The sequence below is a fragment of the Arachis hypogaea genome, chromosome 15, assembly GCF_003086295.3.
Source record: "Arachis hypogaea cultivar Tifrunner chromosome 15, arahy.Tifrunner.gnm2.J5K5, whole genome shotgun sequence".
In the NCBI taxonomy this organism is placed as follows: Eukaryota; Viridiplantae; Streptophyta; class Magnoliopsida; order Fabales; family Fabaceae; genus Arachis; species Arachis hypogaea.
Window position 1 is genome coordinate 156,373,160 of NC_092050.1, and position 20,629 is coordinate 156,393,788.

A 20,629-nucleotide genomic window follows, 5' to 3' on the forward strand; every position below is an offset into this window, starting at 1 on the left:
TTAAATAAAATTATAGTGAAATAGTATTTCCATAATAATTTTCGTAAGATTTGCTTCATAATTAATGAAACGAGAAAGCTTTAGAGAAGGGATGAGAAATTACTAGTAATTAGTAATTTTAATCAACTAATTTAGATTAGTCGAGTAATCAACTCATTCGGATTAAAAAATACTGTTAAAAAAAAATTTCAATATGCTTCATTAGTCATTAGGTCTTTATCGCTTAAAATTTTGTAATTACATAAGGTATAGTAGAGAAGAGTAGTGCAGTAGTTGAATTTTAATTTAATTTTCAATTTCTATCAATTCTTTCTCAATAAGTTTATTTATGCTGACACAAATAATTAAAATTAAACAAGAGTATATATAGTGAATGTTGATATGAAATTTCAGCATTCATCACCATAATAGCAGAACACATACATATGCTCTTCATTATTTTATTTCATTATTTTTTATTTCTTCTAATAATAATAATAATAATAACAATAATAATAATAATAATAAAACTGCAGACAACATATTTAAATACCAAAAAAGTTAACAAAAATGGCTTTTCTTGCTTTTCATTTTTCTTTTCCCCTCTGTGAATCTTTGCTTCAACTTTTCTTCAACACTTTTTTAAGCAATCATGGGCATGCTAAACGGTTAATTAATCTCCAACCCTTGCAATCTTCAACTCTTGAGATTTGAGAGATATATACATACAACATTGTTGTTCATTAGGCCCCACTATCATATCAATTATAAAAGGAGTCGGTTTAATAATAATAATAATAATAATAATAATAATAATAATAATAATAATAATAATGATGATGATACATAGTGTAGAGGTTATTATTGCATTGGTAAATATGATACGTAATCTTACTATCATATTTTTAACATTTGCAGATGAATATTTTTTTAATGAATTTGTAAATATCATATTTTTTTATAAATTAAGTGTTTGAAACAAGAGTTACCAAAGGTTGTGTTATATACATATACTCGTTTGTTCACCGAATAATTATTGACTTAATGTTCTTCATTATCAGATGTAAAACTCAAATCGATTAGGTTTTAGTTACACTGTATCCAACATAAAAAAATATTAAATAAATCAATTTTTTCGTGTAAAAAATGACATTCTTTTTTTAGGAGATTCTAAAATCACACTCATTTTCGCTTTTATTTATAAAAATGTCATTTTCTTTCACATATAAAGAGAAATTTTACAAAAATGCATGACTAATATAAACAAAGTTGTATTAGATATATACAATCTTTACCGTAAAATAAATAATGAATATTCTGGTGATTAGGACATTCTAGTAATACTTAAAAAAAAATTAAAATTAGAGTCATATTTTTAATTAATTTACAATATGTTTTAATTTATTCATATTTTTTATTTTTTCAAATTAAAAAATTTTACCAAATAAAATACAATTTTAATTTTAGTTATATATATATATATTAACTATTGCTAAAAGTTTATAAACAAATTTTTCTGTATATATATTTAGTTATTGACTGTGTGATGGAAGGGCAGTGACATGGATAACCACTCTGAATAGTGGGCCATAATTAATCCATTTTTAGGATGTAAAGATTCTTATATATTTTTCTTCCTAGTTTGAGTTGACACATGTCAATACCATACTTCATTCAACTCTGCAGAAAAATATATAGAAAAATATCTTTATATAAAAATAATAATTAAAAGTTATTAAATAATATATTTGATTAAATTATCATGGAATCTATCATATAGTAAAAATATCTTTTATGTAAATATTCATCTTCTTAGAGATAAATTTTCTACAAGTTTAGGAGCATGATTATTGATTGGGAATTGATTCTTACTAAATACTACCCCTTTTGTGACATTGTTTCCATTACATAATAGATTTCATAAACTTCATGAACATTTTTGTCAATTGCATGATCTGTGGGATCTAGGTGCATTGGTCAAACAATGACTAGGATCAATTTGTGACATTGTTTCCATTATATGCATGCATGTTTTTCTTTTCAAGAATAAAATAAAATAAACATTACTATAAGACTGTTGAGACTTGTGAGAGAATGTTGTGAATTATTGGAAACAGAAAACGCTAAAAACCTGGAATTAAATTTAAAAGCTGAGGCCAAAAATCACCAAAAACATGTTTCCACTGTCCCTGAATTCTACATTTTCCACAAACAAAAATTTTGTACTTACAATAATATGAAGCGTTTCAAGTATTCAAGAATACTAGTATTTCAACGATTTTAACTATTTATTTCAATCTTAAAATATATACATAGTTAAAATTAACGGTTAAAATCATAATAATATCAATCTTAAAACACTCAATTTTTTCTTACAATATGGTGAATTTTAAGATTGGACATTTTAGTCTCCCAACTTTTGAAATACACAAAATTCTCCAAGTTTAATTTCGACAAACAAATTAGTTCCTAAGTTTTTCCGTCACTAACAAACGGAAAATACTGACATGAAGACTTGGATTAGCATACGTATTGTATTGTATTGTATTGTATTGTTCTCTTTAATTTGTCTTGTTCGCAAACATAGACAATTGACTGTCACGTGTGCTAATCCAAGCCTCCATGTCAGTATTTTTCATTTGTCATTGACGGAAAAACAAGGCTAGAGACTAATTCGTTTGTCAAAATTAAACTGAGAATGTTTTGTGTATTTCAAAAGTTGGGAGACTAAAGTGTCTAATCTTAAAGATCTCAGAGACTGATTTAGATAATTACTCTCCACCAAGTGTATATTCACATGCAACAGCAATTACATGAGTTAGAAATATAACAACATAACTAAATGCTGTTAGAACATAATAATCAAATCGTCAAATATTTGGCAAGTAAAAACAGCTCGAGTAAGTTCAACAGAAACTATGGAATAGAACATGAATAGAACACTCTTCATTACTGTTAAAGAGTGTTGCTACATATGAACATTCAAACTTGACACAAGGTTCCTAACTTATATTTCAGATTTTTAACTTCTTTTTTCTGTTTAAACTTCTTAGTTTAATTTTTTTACAATAAACAATAAATAAAGAGGATAAACTGTACAAGAAATTGAAACTTCTATATCAGGGTGTTTGCTGAAAGCAGCAAGACCCTTTTGTTTCTTTATTGTCAACTCATGAATTTATGTTTAGAACTTAAAATTAAGCACTGAAGTCTTTGGATGTGATTGAAATCAGGTGGTCAAAAACAGTCATCTTTCTTTTATTTATTCAGAGACACAAAATTTGGTGACAAGCAGAATCTAGACCAAGTTGTATTGTGTTATGGCATATCAAGACATTTGAACTATCAACTAATTAAGGGGCATAATTTCTATGGACTATTACTGTAGCAGTCTTTTCCACATTCATGTGAAGAAATCATGATGATACCCCATAAGATGTCTCTTTAAAGTAGTTATTATTGTTGATGAGAATTTAATTTAATAAATTATCACATTGACCATACTCATTTTGGTTTTGAAAATTCTTGAATTTCAAATATTTTGGATGGGTGCTTCATATCAACATCATACTAGTGTCAACATATATAGATAATAAATTATTGCAAAAAGGTATCTGCATAAATAACATTGTTAGAATTTGATCTACACAAAGCTCAGCACAAGAATAAGTACAAGAGGATTAACATGTCTTAGAAGCTAATAATTTCAATTAAGGCCAATTTTATACAATTCAAACATTTCTTCTTAGGTTAAAGGGACTAACCATTCTTTGTTCTCTTCATCAAATGTTGTCATGATCATAATTCATAAATGATAAAGGTTCCTCATTTACAAATTCTACAAAAATAATGGCCGAAAAAGGAAAAAGATGGATGATTCATTAGAATCAAAACTGATGATAACAAGATCACTAACATGCTTTTTACTTCTTCTAATACCCTCCTACTTCAATTCAATTCCAGGTCACAAAAATTTCTTCCACTAAAATGATAAGAGAATAATAGAAGTGCTGGAAAGAATATGATAAATCCTACAATTACACAATACTAAATAAGTTGAAAAAAGATGCAACATTACACTAAGGATGCATCAGCATAGACATCAGCTAACATACCCTCCTCACTGCTGCCGCTCATGGCAAACAGTTCTGCATCCTTCTCTTCCTCGCTACTAAAGTCTCTCCTTTCAAGCTTGGCATGAGCTGCAACATACACCATTTTCTGGGCTCTTTCCAATGCAACTCTTGATTGTTTATTTGTAGATATTTTCCTCATGAAAGACCAATTACTCTTAAATCCGCATGAGGTCGCATGCAGAAAGATAAGCCTTACCGCAATCTTCCCCAAGGATTTGAACTCACTCAAGCATGTTTCCCAAACAAGCCTACTACCCAATGGGTTTGCGACTTTCATCCTCCCCGTCGCCGGATCCCTCTGCTTTATTTGAACTGCCTGCGCATAAAGAGGGTCGAGCCCTTCTGACCTCCATTTCATTAGCTCCATCAACACAACATGAGCTTCTTCTCTCGAAGCAAGCCTTGTCAATAACTTATCTACATCTTTCTCCTGATCACGTGTCAAGCACTTGAATGGAGGAAGATACTTTCCACTTGTGTCTTTGATCAAGTAAAGCGGATCAAGAATAAATGCTGCTGCCCATGCCGGGTGATAATTCTTTCTGAATCTCTTTTCCACTATTTTCTCTACAGGACCTTCCGCAATGTTGTACTTGGAACACCATTCTTTCACCTTGGTTCTCAACTCCTCCCAAAGAGGCAAGCATCTACCAATCAGTGGTCGCTCAGCTTCAATGTCCTGAATCATTCCTCTTATGACCTTCACAATGGAATAAACGGCTTCTAACTCATTCCAAAAGCCCTCATTCTGAACCATTGCAGCCACCTCCCTGGCCAGTGGATCCTCCATGCAGTTTAACTTAAACGTATCCTCCATCACAACCATCTGGATCACCCTTGCACAGCTCCAAATGTCCTCCAACATCGGAAACAAAGCAGCAAAGTTCTTTAAAGGGTCACATTTCGGCGAAGGGACTCGAATCAACCCTGAATACTCCATCTCCTGCATCCTGTACTTGAGAAAACTATTTCTGACCTGAGATTCATTGTCTATAAAATTCGCAACCTTAAGGCAATTCTCAATGACAACCCTGAAAAGTGGTAGCTCGTTGTTAAAATCCTTGATTAAACTAATGAACCCCTGAAGCTGACAAGAAGTATTTACCATCCAATGGTTCTGAGCCTCCAAGTTCCTCAAAGCCTTGGCCTTGAACTTGTCTGCAACAATCCCAACACACCTTTGAACAACACTTCCACTGGCACCAGTCACAGTCTCCCACAGAACCTCCTCAGCATAACTGGAAGACACAACTCCACCAGTGAACAAAGCCTTCTGGAACACACTAGTACCATTGGGAAGATTCACCACAAACTTCACCAAATTCTCACCACCACAACACAAACTATACCAATTCCTATTCTTCCAACCATCACTAGCCACCTGAAAGAACATGGCATCCCTTATCTTGGCCTCAGACTCAGCCTTGGCCTCACTGAACTTAGCATCAAGCCTTGGACCTGAGATTTCACGCCTCAAAGTATTTGTTGCAGGCAAACCAACCTGGCTTAGAAAAGCCTGAAACTTTCTGTGCTCAATTGTGGCCAGAGACACAGAACCACAAGTCTCATACAACCAATCAGAGAGCAACTCAAGGGCAGAGTTGACCTGCTCCTTACTCAAAGCAGGACCAGGTGAGGTCTTAGGGCTCTTGAGCTTCTTCACACTGTCCTCAAACATAGCCAAAGCACACAAATCTTCCTTCCCACCAGACAGCACTAAATGCTGCTGCTGATGATGATGATGCTGATGCTGATTATGATGATGGTGCTGGTTCACAGAGTTACCATGCACCTGAGTGTACCCAATTTCACCACCAAAAGGACCAAACTTTGAAGACTCCACCATTGCCAAGGCATGATTTTGATAAGGAACAGGTGAAGCAGGTGAAGCCCTCTTCCTGCTATTGTTGCTATGGTTCGAACCGGTGTTGACCACTGAGATTGGAAGCGGAGAAGGAACCGAACCGGGCCTCAATCCTGTGCTGAAATTGGGACACGTGCCCCTCTTGAGATGCTCGGAAGCTGTTCTTGAAGGGTTGGAAGCAGAGAAAACAGAGTCACACAGAGAACACTTGAGTTTCACCGATTTGGGGGCGCCGGAATCGGGGTTCCGAACAAGAATGGGTTCGAGATGGGTCCAGTACCAAGCACCCTTCCCCTTTATGGCTTTGGTTCGAACCGTGATGAGTGCGTCGAACCGTTTTGTGAGGGCTTTGGCGGCGATGTCGTCAGGGGAAGGAAGAGGGTCGGTGGAGTTGGTGGAGTTTGTGGAAGCCATTGTTGGTGTTGGTGTGAAAAGGGTATCTGAATTTTGTTCCAAAATGGGGTCTTTGAGGTGAAGGGTCAGAACAGGGTGGTTGTTATGGTGGTTGGGGGTGGTGGTGAGGGTGGTGGCGTCACCATTGGGGTGGTGGCAGTGAGTCTCGTTTTGGGGCATTTAGCCATAAAGGGTCATCACCCACTGCCACTTATGCTGAATTGGAATGTTATTAATGGAAGCATAAAAAGAAGACGACTAAGTGTTTGATGAATTGTCCCAGAGAAAAACAAGAAGAAAAAGAGGAGGAACAAGAAGAAGATGGAAGAGGTTTTAAGAGAGTGTGATTGTGTTTGTGATTGTGAGAGTGTGAGTGAGTGAGAGTGTGTGAATATAGAGAGGTGCCATGAACAGGGAAGGTGAGAAAGAAAGAAAGAGAAGAGAAGGAGAGAAAAGTAGGAGAGAGAAACAAGAGAGAGAAAGTATGAGTCAACCAAATTTGTATTTCTCAACCAAAAAGGGGACAGCTTTTTTTTTAACTTATTTTATTTTTTATTTCTTTCTTTTTGGGGAATTAGGTAAAACAAATAAACCATTTTGGGAATTAAGAATGTTCAAATAGGCATAACTTATATTCATCACCAACAAAAAAAAAAAAAAAATTAAAAGTAGCACTAGTGTTTCTTTTTCTAAAACATTCAAAACTTTGTTGTTTGTTGTTGTTAAATGGTTAGACTATTAGAGTGTCTTTTTTTTTTTCTTAATTTCAATCAAGTAGAATCTAATCTAAATTATCAGAGAATGTTTCGTGATTAAAGAAAATATTGATTTTTGCATGATAATTAATATGTTTGGTAACAAAGACATAAAGTTATAATCTAAAAAATTGATCATTTTAAATAATATTTTTTATAAATATCATTTTTTAAGTTTCTACCTATAAGTAGAAGTTATTATCAAATTACACACAATATATATATATATATATATATATATATATAATCTTTTTTAATAAACAACCTAAGACCAACAAAAAAAAAAGTTGCACAACAATTCTTGTAGGAACAATTGAAGACTTCTTTTATGAGTTCCAAGTGGTAAAAGAATAAAATAAATTTAGGCAAAGAGCAATAAGCAATCTATTGATGATTTGTTTAGCCATTTTATCTGACTATTTTCATATATTATAAAGTATTTGTTAGAAACAAAAAAAATTCAAACCATACAACACACAAAAAGTATTAAATAAAATATAAATAAGTTCTTACATAATAAATTACATTAAGAAATGATTGTTGGAAAAAGAAATATTACACATTTTCCAAATCACAAAATCACTTTTAAAATAAAAACAAAAAAAACAAAATTGTGTTTTCAAATCTATGAAAGTATCTATGTTTACTCATAAATATAGCCAATAAATAGGACAATCAAATAACAAATTCATGACCAAAAAAATCACATGATTTTCAAAATCTTTCTCTTTTTTTCATTTCAACATCTTTTTTTATGCACAAAAGTAAGATAGATGTGATAATATTATCCTGCAAAATGTCATTATTTTAATTACAAATTGAATGTGTTTGTACAAAATAATTGAAGTGATCTTCTATGGGAAATCCATAAATAAAAATACGCTCTAAACAATTTCAAAGATTGTGCAATTCTTTACTCTTTTTTTTTTCCATAATTTGTATCACCATTCTCATCTTTAAAGACATTAAAGAAATTCCAAATTAAAAAAATAAAAATAATAGAAAACCCTAAGTTATAGACGTTGTTGCAAAAATTCAAAACTAAAAAATTTCATTTTGGGGAAAAATAAGACTTAAATTAGTTAACCTATTTTTTTGGGTCCAACCCGACAAGTGAAGGATTAATCCGTTGCGAATCTGAGCTCTATTTAAGAGTCTGCTGCATGTCCAAGGCGGGATTCGAACCCCCGACACTTACTTAAGCGGATGAGTGAGTTGACCACTCAACCAACCCAAGTTGATTATTAGTTAACCCATTTAAACTTTCAAAGCAACTACTAACAATAAAAAAACATGGTGCTTTGCTTTTAGTATATTCTTTTCTATATATTAAATAGCGAATAATAAAAATAAAACATTTAAATAAAAATATGGTTTGTGGAGTAAAAGGATGCCCTAATTTCGTTTTGAAGAAGATCCGAAATAAAAGTAATGAGCTAAGGAGATTCATGGTGATTGGTGGTTAGCTTTTCTCAACTCATTATCTCCCCTTTATATTAACAAGGAAATCTCTTAAAATATGAGACTTAACTTCAATTATTAAGCTACTTGTTTGCTTTTGTCGTCTTCTTATTTGATTTGAATGAGTTATTCCCATTTTATTCTTCTTTTATTATTTTGTTGTGGACATTTAGGTACAGTAATAGTTTACTATGCTGAGTTAATAGTTAAATTAATTTTTAAAAAATAAAATATTTTTTAAATTTATTTTAAAGATTTTTTAATTAAATTGATTTATCAAAAATTAAAATTTTGTCGTATTTATTCTTCAATCACTCTATTAAATTTTTTTTTTTTAAAAAATTAATGTTATAAAATATTAATCAATAATATATATAATACCTAATATGTCTAATTAGACATTGATCTAATATATTTATAAAAATTTATTAATTTAATTATTTTTTTAATTATAACAATTTATTCTTAATATGACATAGCGATTAAATCGATAAATTTTTATAAATATATTTGGTCAGCATTTTAATTCCCAATAAAATTAATTATAATTTTTAAAGAACAAATTTAATTAATAAAATTTTTTAAAAATAAATTTAAAAAAATGTCTCATTTTATAAAGATTAATTTTACTATTAACCCATACTATACCGTCAATAAATATATCATTGAATTATTATACCGTCTATGAGACTATGACTATACTATTTGAGCACCTAATTAAATTAAAAAAAATAATAATATAGACCTCACTCAACTTCGAAATCTGAATCTCTATGTTATATAGGGTTATTACCTCTTATCAGTAACTGTATCAATTCTGTCGCAAAAGAATTCGATTCATTCGAAAAATTAAACGAATTAAGTCTATAAAAATATAACCCATTTATAAATAAATAATTTTTATTTGGTTGATAACTCGTGAATTAAACAAGTTCGAAAAGAGCAGACGTATATATTGATTCATTTGACTCGTTTATATATATAAACTCTTTTATTACTATGATATTGAAATTTTTACTAGACTTATACTTTCGTTTGTTTGGTGTGAAAATATATAAATATGTGATGTAATTTTTTTCTTATATAAGTATCGGATAAAAAATTGTTGAAATTATTGTTTTTGTTTCTTAGTTTAGATCTTTAAAAAAAATAAAAAATGAGTAAAACGAGCCAACTTATTTGACACATTAGCTCGAACAAATCAAATCGAATCGGTTGTAAAATAAATAAGAAAGAGATAATAAAATATAAATAGAAAAATACTACTATTAATATTTATTAATATTATTATGTTATTATAAAGATAATAATATATTAATATTATATTAGTAGTATACGAAAAGAGAAAATAAAAAAATACTTTATATTGTAATATAAGAAAGAGAGAGAATATTTGTTTTTATTATTTCTATGTCAATTGTCTCTGATCAAACCTCCTATTTATATTTGTGAAAGTTTAACTTTTTTCAACGTTATTAACTATTTCATTCTCTCTTGAGAATGTGAGCTACACATAGAAAATGGGCATCCATGTCTCATTCTTATCACAACACTTCCTTTGGATGACCATTTAGAATTATTGCCTCGTTAAAATCTTACTAAAGAAAAATCCAGTGGAAAAAAATCTTAGTGAAGGAAAAAGAGTACAATATCCTTTAGTGATGGGACTGCCTCATTAAAAACCTTGTCAAGAAAAACCCAATGGGAAAAAACCTGACTAAGAGAAAAAGAATACAGTCTCCCACTCTTGCCGACATCATTTAATGCCTCGAAATCGACGCATCCCAATCTCATGTACCAATCTTTCAAATGAGGATTTTGGGAGTGACTTTGTAAATAAATCTGCCAGATTATCACTTGAGCGGATCTGTTGGATATCAATTGTCCCCTGATTTTGAAGATCATGAGTGAAGAAGAATTTGGGAGAAATATACTTTGTTCTATCACCTTTGATGTATCCGCCTTTAAGTTGAGCAATGCATGTTGTATTATTTTCAAATAGGACAATTGGAGCTATCTTATGATCAATCAGTCCACATGATGACAGAATATATTGGATCAGACTTCTGAGCCAAAAACACTCGCGACTAGCTTCATAAATCGCTAGTATTTCAGCATGATTAGAGGATGTTGCAGCAATCGTCTATTTCGTGGACCTCCATGATATAGCTATACCTCCATATGTGAACAGATATCCTGTTTGAGATCTTCCTTTTATGTGGATCAGACAAGTATCCAACATCTGCATAGCCAACTAATTGTGACTTGGATCCATAGGGATAAAACAATCCCATATCAACCGTCCCATGAAGATATCGAAAGATTTGCTTGATTCCACTCCAATGTCTTCTGGTTGGAGAGGAACTATACCTTGCTAGTAAATTCACAGCAAATGATATATCGGGTCGTGTATAATAGCAAGATACATTAGCGCTCCAATGTCACTAAGATATGGTACTTCAGGATCAAGGATATCTTCATTCTTTTCTTTAGGACGGAATTGATCATTCTCCACATCCAAAGATCTTATGATCATTGGGGTACTCAAGGGATGTGACTTATCCATATAAAATCTTTTCAAGATCTTCTCTGTGTATGTTGTTTGATGAATAAAGATCTCATTTTTTATATGCTCGATCTGCAGGCCGAGACAAAATTTAGTCCTTCCAAGATATTTCATCTCAAACTCTTCTTTTAGAGTTTTTATAATTGTTGGAATCTCTTCAGGAGTCCCAATAAGCCAATAATATTTAAATCATCAACGTACACAGCAATTATAATGAATCCAGATGCGGATTTCTTTATGAAAACACATGGACAGATATCATCATTCTTGAATCCATTTTTGGCCAGATACTCAGTAAGACGATTATACCACATTCGTCCAGATTGTTTTAAACCATATAAAGATCTTTGCAATTTGACTGAGTATAACCCTTGCGAATATTCATTGGATGGTTTAGATATCTTTAGTCCTTCAGGGAATTTCATATAGATATCCCGATCTAATGAGTCGTATAAATAGGCTGTTACTACATCCATTAAATGCATATGTAGTTTATGATATGCAGATAAACTGACCAAATAACGCAATATTATCGCATCCACTACATGGGAATACGTTTCTTCATAATCTATATCGGGCCTTTGTGAAAAACCTTGTGCCACAATCCGAACTTTGTAGCGCACAATTTCATTTTTTTCATTTCGTATTCTCACAAATACCCATCTGTATCCAACAGGTTTTACATCTTCTGGTGTATAGACTACAGGTCCGAAGACTTCACATTTTGCAAGTGAGTCTAATTCATCCTTCATGGCTTCTTTCCATTTTGGCAAATCATTCCTTTGTCAACATTCTTTGACTGATCTTGGCTCAAGATCGTTACTTTCATGCATGATATTCAATGCCACATTATATGCAAATATTTCATTGACAATTGTCTTATTTCGGTCCCATTTCTCTTCTGTAAAGACATAATTTATCGAGATCTCGTTATTTTCACAATTTTTAGGTACCTGAACATCTTCTAGCGTTAAAATTATATCAGAATTTTGGACAACTGCAAGTGTCTCTACTATGTCTTTTCCAACAGGAATAGTATTTACCTCTTTTCGCTTTCGAGAATTTTTGTCTTTGGAACCGACAGGACTGCCACGCTTCTGGTGTGTATTTAATTCGGTGGAAATTTGTCCAATTGGGACATCAATTCGAATTGGGACATTTTCCACTGGTATATAAGATTTGGTTATCCTCTTTGTATCGGAAAATGCATCAGGCAATTCATTTGCTATTCTTTGCAAATGTATAATCTTTTGAACTTCTAGTTCACATTGCCCTGATCGAGGATCTAAATGCATCAAGGATGATGCATTCCAATTAAGTTCCTTTTCAGGAAGCTTATTGTCTCCCCCTAATGTTAGAAATTTTGATTCATCAAAATGACAATCTGCAAACCGGGCTTTAAATACATCTCCAGTTTGTATCTCAAGATACCTCACTATAGAGGGAGAATCATATCCAACATATATCCCCAATTTTCTTTGGGGTCCTATTTTGGTGCGATTAGGTGGTGCAATGGAAACATATATCGTACACCCAAATATTCTTAAATGGGAAACATTTGGCTGCTGGCCAAATGCTAATTGCATAGGAGAGAACTGATGGTAACTCATTGGCCTCAAACGAATAAGTGATGCGGCATGTAAAATAGCATGCCCCAAACCGAGGTTGGGAGATTTGTTCTCATAAGTAAGGGTCTAGCAATTAATTGGAGGCGTTTAATAAGTGATTCTGCTAACCTATTTTGTGTGTGAACATAAGCTACTGGATGTTCAACACTTATTCCATTAGCCATACAATAAGCATCAAAAGCTTGGAAAGTAAATTCACCAGCATTATCAAGACGAATTGCTTTGATTGGATTTTTTGGAAATTGTGCTTTTAATCGAATAATTTGAGCCAGTAATCCCGCAAACGCCAGGTTGCGAGAAGATAATAAGCACACATGTGGCCATTTCGAAGATGCGTCTATCAGGACCATAAAATATCTAAAAGATCCACATGGTGGATGAATAGGTCCACATATATCACCTTAAATCCTTTATAGGAATTCAGGGGACTCAAATCCAATCTTTACTGGTGATGGCCTTAAAATTAACTTCCCTTGAGAACATATAGCACAACAAAATTCACTAGATTTAAGAATCTTCTGGTTCTTTAGTGAATGTCCATAGGAGTTTTCAATAATTCTCTGCATCATGGTTGTTCTCAGATGACCCAATCGGTCGTGCCAAGTTATGAATTCATTTGGGTTAGTAAACTTTTGGTTTACAGTGGCATGTGATTCAATTGCACTAATCTTGGTATAATATAACCCAAATGAAAGTTAAGGTAATTTTTCTAATATAACTTTCGTATTTGAATCATGAGTTGTGATACATAAATACTCATGATTTTCCTCATTCATTGTCTCAATATGATATCCATTTCGGCGAATATCTTTGAAACTCAACAAGTTCCTCAGAGACTTGGTAGATAATAGTGTATTATTTATTATAAATTTTGTTCCTCCAGGAAATAAAATTATAGCTCTTCCGGAGCCTTCTATCATATTGCCTGAGCCAATAATAGTATTAACACATTCTTTTTTTGGCATCAGATAGGTAAAATATATATCACTTTTGAGAATAGTGGGCAAACTTGCACTATCCGCAAGGCATACATCTTCATTATATATCCTTGCCATTTTCTTCAAAGACAAACAATCATAAAATGAGTAGTAATACATGCACAGTCAAATTGAATTCTTGATCAGAATTATTTTTTTAAGAAATACTGTACATAAAAATAATGTCATATACTGAAATTTTATTTTAAAATTTGACACATTCAATGATTTCAAAGCTTAAACATTAATATTTCATTGTTTATATACATTACATTTGAAACTTAAATACACATAAAATAAAACTTAACAATAAGTTATTTACATTATTTATTTACTTGAATACTTAACAATCCCACATATTAAACTATTCCATCTTTGATCAAATGACCAATATTTCCTTCAGGATCCTCAAAGAAGTCAGATACATCATAATAAGTGGTGGAATTTTTAGCATCATTTGAAACAAAATTTGTTTCTTTTCCTTTGTCATCAAAGATACTTGGTAAAGATTGACTAGGTGCATTGGGGTACGACAAGTACGTGACCAATGGCCCTTTCCACAACAACGGAAACACTTATCCTCTGTTGATTTATTTTACCCAATATTTCTTTCTTTATCCCACTTCTGGTGAGATCCTCTCTTTTGAACATAATTCCTTTTTCTTCCATAATTTTTTTTGTTACTAAAACCTTGCTATTTACCTCTTCTGAGGTAATGATTTGCCGCATTTACTTCAGAAAATGGAGCGGCGCTAGTTGGGCGCGCTTCGTGATTCTTTAAGAGCAACTCGTTATTGCGTTCAGCAACAAGAATGCAAGAAATTAACTCATAATATTTTTTAAACCCTTTTTCTCGATACTGCTGCTGCAGGAGCACATTCGAGGTATGGAAAGTTGAGAAAGTTTTCTCCAACATATCATGATCAGTTATCTTTTCCCCACATAATTTCATTCGTGAGGTGATTCGAAACATTGCAGAATTATATTCATTTATGGATTTAAAATCCTGCAGACGCAAGTGCGTTCATTCATATCGGGCTTGAGGAAGTATCACCGTTTTTTTATGATTGTACCTTTCTTCAAGGTCTTTCCAAAGATCTGCAGGATCTTTTCATGTGAGATATTCATTTTTCAATCCTTCATCAAGATGACGACGAAGGAAAATCATGGCTTTGGCTTTATCCTTCTATGATGCATTATTTTCAGCTTTAATGGTATCTCCAAGATCCATTGAATCAATATGGATTTCAGCATCTAATATCCATGATAAATAATTATTTCCAGATATATCAAGAGCATTGAATTCAAGATGAGAGAGCTTCGACATAATGAAAATTTGTTGCCTGAGTCTTCCTAAATTTTGATTAGAGTCTTGTGTTGATAACGTGTTGTAAAATAAATAAGGAAGAGATAATAAAGTATAAATAGAAAAACACTACTATCAGTATTTACTAATACTATTATGCTACTATAAAGATAATAATATATTAATATTATATTAATAGTATACGAAAAGAGAAAATAAAAAAATATTTTATATTGTAGTATAAAAAAGAGACAGAGAATATTTATTTTTATTATTTCTGTGTCAATTGCCTCCGATCAAGCTTCCTATTTATATTTGTGAAAGTTTAACTTTTTCAACGTTATTAATTATTTCATTCTCTCTTAAAAATGTGAGTTACACATAAAAAATGGGCATCCACATCCAATTCTTATCACAACAGAATTTTTATTTTGACTCGTGACTCATAATAAGCTGACTCAAATTCATCTGCTCGCTCATTTGACATTTCTAATTTATTAATTCAATAACAAATTTGATTAAAGTTGTATAGGCATTTTGATAATTTCCTAACTATTATAACTTTTTAATGTTGAGATAATTTGTTGTGAAACTTCAGTAGTTAAATTGAATGATCGAGTTATTTGAGTAATAAAACTTAAATGTTGCAGAGTTATTCAATAAGAAAAAAAAGTTTAACCATATATCCATTATGAATATATATACCACATTTGATAGTTGATAGAGGGTAGATTTGATTACAAGTCTAATCAATAATAACGATTAAAATATATTTTTTATTTCTAACATTTATAATTTTGTTTAAAATTATCGTTATTATTTAATTTTATTTTTAATATTTTCTATTTATTTAATTATATTTCTAATATTTTTTTTTTGTCAAACGTTCTCTTAGACATTTTAGATGGAATTAATGTAAAAGAATAATTTTGATATAAATCAAAAACATTAAAAATAAAAAAGTATTTTACCCTAAATTATAATCACTAAACAGAATTTAACCATGCATGCTTGAGAAGCTAGTGCGAGTTGTAATTCAAAGTTAAGAGTAACAGTGACAAAATAAGTCTAAGGCAATTAATAAGAGTTTTTATTTTTATTGATTTTTCTCTAGAGTTACAATGACTACTATTTAGAGGATTTATTTTTGGAGAGGACTAGATTTTTTAAAATTTTTATTTCAGTATAAAATAAATATTATATGATAAAAGATTATACCTTACATATCAATAAAATAAATAAATAAAAGATCTATTTTTCAATGACCACGAGCTCCTCTTTTTTCAAAATATGTGTCTTTTATTTGTAGGCAACACCAGAAATATCAGAAATTAATTTATTAATAGATATAAAAATGGTGATATCTTGATATATTAGTGCATGGAGTGTTATTCATGTATATGGTTCAGCCATATTCAATTACCTGCAAAACGTTTTAACTGCATTTGAAAAAGTAAAAGCTGCATCCTACTACAAAACGCAGCTTGTATTTGGAGGGGAAGGACAATAATCAAGTCTCGAAATGTATCCCATACCCTCTATATGCAGATATGACTTGCTATGTTGACCGCCTTAGAATTCTCCAAACACAGGTTGCGATTGGCAACTGTTAGGGGCAAAACACAAATTGCATTTGATAGACTCTCTGACTGCATGAACACCATATGTTGGAGGAGAGTGTTGAGCGGGTCTTTATAATGCAAAACACAGGTAGATAGAAGGAAGAAAGAGTTGAAATTTACGGTGAGAGTGGGTTAGAGTGAGCATTGCATGAGGATTTTTAGAGAAGGGTTGCAAGGATTTGAGAAAAAGTGTCAGAAGAAGAAGAAGAATAGAAGATTTAGGGTTTCAGATAGTTTATAATAAAAAATGGTTCGTGATTTTACTAAATTTGAAAAACACATTATTGAATATTTGGATCATCCTCTATGGATAAGTAAATTTTTTTTTTAAATTTTACGATAAATAAATATATTTATTTGGATTTTATTTATTTTTGTTTAATTTTATTATTATTTTCATTATTATTATTATCATTATTATTATTATTATTATTATTATTAGTGACGTTGTTATTATTATTATTATTATTATTATTATTATTATTATTATTATTATTATTATTATTATTGAGTAATTATTATTATGATTAATATATTGTTATTTTTTTATAATACTGTTTGATAATGATAATAATTTATTATTATTTTTTAATAATTAATAATACTATTTAATAATTTATTATTATTATTTATTAATTTATTATTATTTTTTATGATAATAATAATAATATTTAATAAATTATGGTTATCTTGTTCTTATTAATAATTTTAAATATATTAATAACTATTATTATTAATATTTTATTAACAATGTTATTTTTAAAAACAAAAATGATACGGCTCATAATAAATTTAAGTTACTATTATTATTATTATTATTATTATTATTATTGTTTTCGGTTTATAGGAGTAGTTAATATTTTAGTTATGATTAGTATTTTGTCATATGTTTATTATAATAATGTCTATTATAACAGTAATAATTTTTTTTATCATACTGATAATTATGAACTATTATTATTATTTTGTTGTTATTATTATTTTTTGGATATATTATTAATTGTTATTTTTAAAAAATTATTATTAGTAGTATTATTGTGATAGTTGTTATTGTTAATACTTATGAAGCGATATTAATAATTTTTTTTGCAGGTTATTAGGAATTTGTTGACCAAAAAACTAGATTCGTCAGAGATCTTTAACGAGGTAGCTGCAGTATCACTAGCATTTACTGAGTTTCAATACGTTTCGCGAGTAGGCAAAATGATAGGTCATTCTACACTTCTGAGTGCCTTGGGGGAACGATGGAAGCCGGAAACCCACACATTTCATCTTCAGTTTTTGGTCGGGAGCCCGGTCCGCACGATCACGCCTTGGGCAAGGTGAATCTTGGATAGATCCGGCAGTGCAGTGACACCGAACCGTGTGACATGCAAGAGTCCATTGAGTGGTATGTCCGGGCTCACATTTTCTGTGTGCTCGGAACGGTTGTGTTTATAGATAAGTCTACCACTTCATTGAATTCGAAGTTTCTACCTCTACTTCAAGATTTTCACCAGATTTTACTATACAGTTGGGGGCAGCGAGTCTGGCACATCTATACAGATCGTTGTGTCGTGCATCACGATACAACTATAAAGAGATAGATGGGCCACTCATACTACTTTTTGTTTGGGTATGGGAGCATATGCCGTTCCTGGCGCCTATTCCCCACGATCAGCTCGTCGATGTTGGTGTTCCACTTGCGCGATGGTATTGTTTTTTACTGTTATTATTATTATTGTTGTTGTTGTTGTTCTTATTGCAATCAATCTAATTTTGTTTAGGTGGAGTCATTGGCGCCGGTACACAAGATATACACGAAATCCTACTGCGCATTTTAGGCGAGGACTCAATGACATGGGAGTCGACGATGTAAGTTTTAACCATTTATATTAGGCTGCTTGTTTAGAATAATAGTTTTACTAATCAGCCTCGTGGTTACTAATGTGCAGTTTATATGGCAGCCATATATGGGAGTGGGGTTCCGGAGTACCTCGCTGTAAATTTGTTTATGTGCTCCACAAAGTCGCCATTAGTGTCATTCGAGTGTACAAAGTGGCATTCGACAGACCGAGTTAGACGACAGCTCGGGCTGCAACAGCTTCCACTAGACCCGGCATTCGAGATTGGTCGTGATCATTGCACTCTACCAAGTTTGTCGTCATATGTCCCCAATGATGACCCCCATCGAATACCAACACCCATCTCTGAACACCAATCTCATCGCACCATTGAGTATATGTCTCACCCCACTCTTTAAGCCGTTCGTAGTTTTTGTTGTACTCTTGTTCCGTCCTAGAATAGTCTGTTGAACAAATCATTTAATTATAAGCAGATGCCACAAAATTACTATAAATAGGACCATAAAGCAAAATTAAATACTTGTGTTAACCACGAGTTTATGCAAATACGGAGCCTTGAACCTCCTTAAGAACATGTGCCACGCTCTTGTGGTGACCATGCATTGTTACTACGAGCTATTGCTGCATCAATGAAGTTATGGCGGTCAGAAATAATGCCCACGTCATCAATGGTAAAAACATATCTCCATAAATTGGTTAGGAAAAACTCCCACGCGTCTGTCGTCTCACCCTTAACTATCGCAAATACAATAGGCACAATATTTTGGTTCTCATCTTGTGCAACTGCAACTAGAAGTGCACCTTTATATTTTTCATACAGGTGTGTGCCATCTACCTGCACCAGTGGCTTGCAGTGCATGAATACTACAATACACGGATAGAAGCTCCAAAAAATACGATGGAAAACTCTTACACTGTAAACCTCCTCACTCTTACACCGTAGAGCGTTTTTATTTGAATCCGTGACCTTGGCATCTTCGCAGTCATTGCTTTCAACCAGACTGGCAGAGTCTGGTAAGAAACTTCCCAATCACCGAAAACTTTTACGACAAATTTCTGCTTTGCCAACCAAGCCTTGGGGTAACTTACAATGTAGTTGAACCTGAACTGAACTTCTGCAATAATAGACTTCACCTTTATCGATAGGTCTGCTTCAACCAACAGCCTAATGGCATCTGCAATTGTGTCTGAGTCAAACTTGGCATGATCTTGTGAAATCGTGCCCATGGTGTACGTGTGTTTGCTATTGTATCTCCTGATCTCCCAACACCCCTTCTTTCAAATCAAGCTAGTTCAGATAAGCCAATCACACCCTGTACCATAACCCTTGCATTTCTCATAGAATGTCTGCAGCTCATACTCATAAACAGTGTAATCAACTCCTCTAGAGATAGTGTAGCTTTTGATTGCAGATATCATCGACTCTCTAGAACCAAATTCCATTCCTACACTAAACTCACCATCTTTTGCCGCAACGTTGCCTTCATCTACAACATGCGAATCACCGTAAGTCGGACAAGGCAAATAAAATTAATGGTAGTGGTAACTTTAATTAATAACCATAAGATAACATACCGATATTCGCATACTTAGGATATTCTGGGACATGCATGGCTTCGAGATCCAGAGTCCGTATAAAAGACGGAACACCAAAGGGGTGCTGACTTACAATCGCATGCGCCTCATTTTGTACCGCCGGATTGCTTGCCAAGTCTCCGTCATCGACTTCATAGTTGGCTTCAAAATCCTCTTCATTGTCGTTGTTATCTTCTTCCCAATCTATATCCCCGAGTTCATCAACGTTGACATTGTCGCCAACCGCATCCATCCCCGTATGCTGTTCAAACTCAACATACAGCTCTATTATCGGCACCTGAAATCAGGTTTGTTGATAAATACAGAACATATGTTGCATACTTGTGTCATCAGTGATGGACATTATTTGAAACTGTATCAGCCCACCGAATACTTGTACATGATTCCTGTATAAAATGTTACTCACCATTTTCGAAATGTGACTTTGTATGTTATCACAAAGACCATTTTGCAACTCTAGAAAACTCATAGTGTATGGAATAGCAAACGATAACGAACATTC

General features: G+C 32.2%; 1 protein-coding gene across 1 annotated transcript; it reads right to left on the reverse strand.

Annotated features, from left to right (window-relative positions):
- Positions 1 to 3,664: 3,664 nt before the first annotated feature.
- On the reverse strand, positions 3,665 to 6,891 carry LOC112751659 (uncharacterized). The gene has a single exon (XM_025800872.3). The coding sequence runs from the start codon at positions 6,550 to 6,552 to the stop codon at positions 4,054 to 4,056; it is 2,499 nt and encodes an 832-aa protein (XP_025656657.1). The 5' UTR covers positions 6,553 to 6,891; the 3' UTR covers positions 3,665 to 4,053.
- Between the last annotated feature and the right edge of the window lie 13,738 nt (positions 6,892 to 20,629).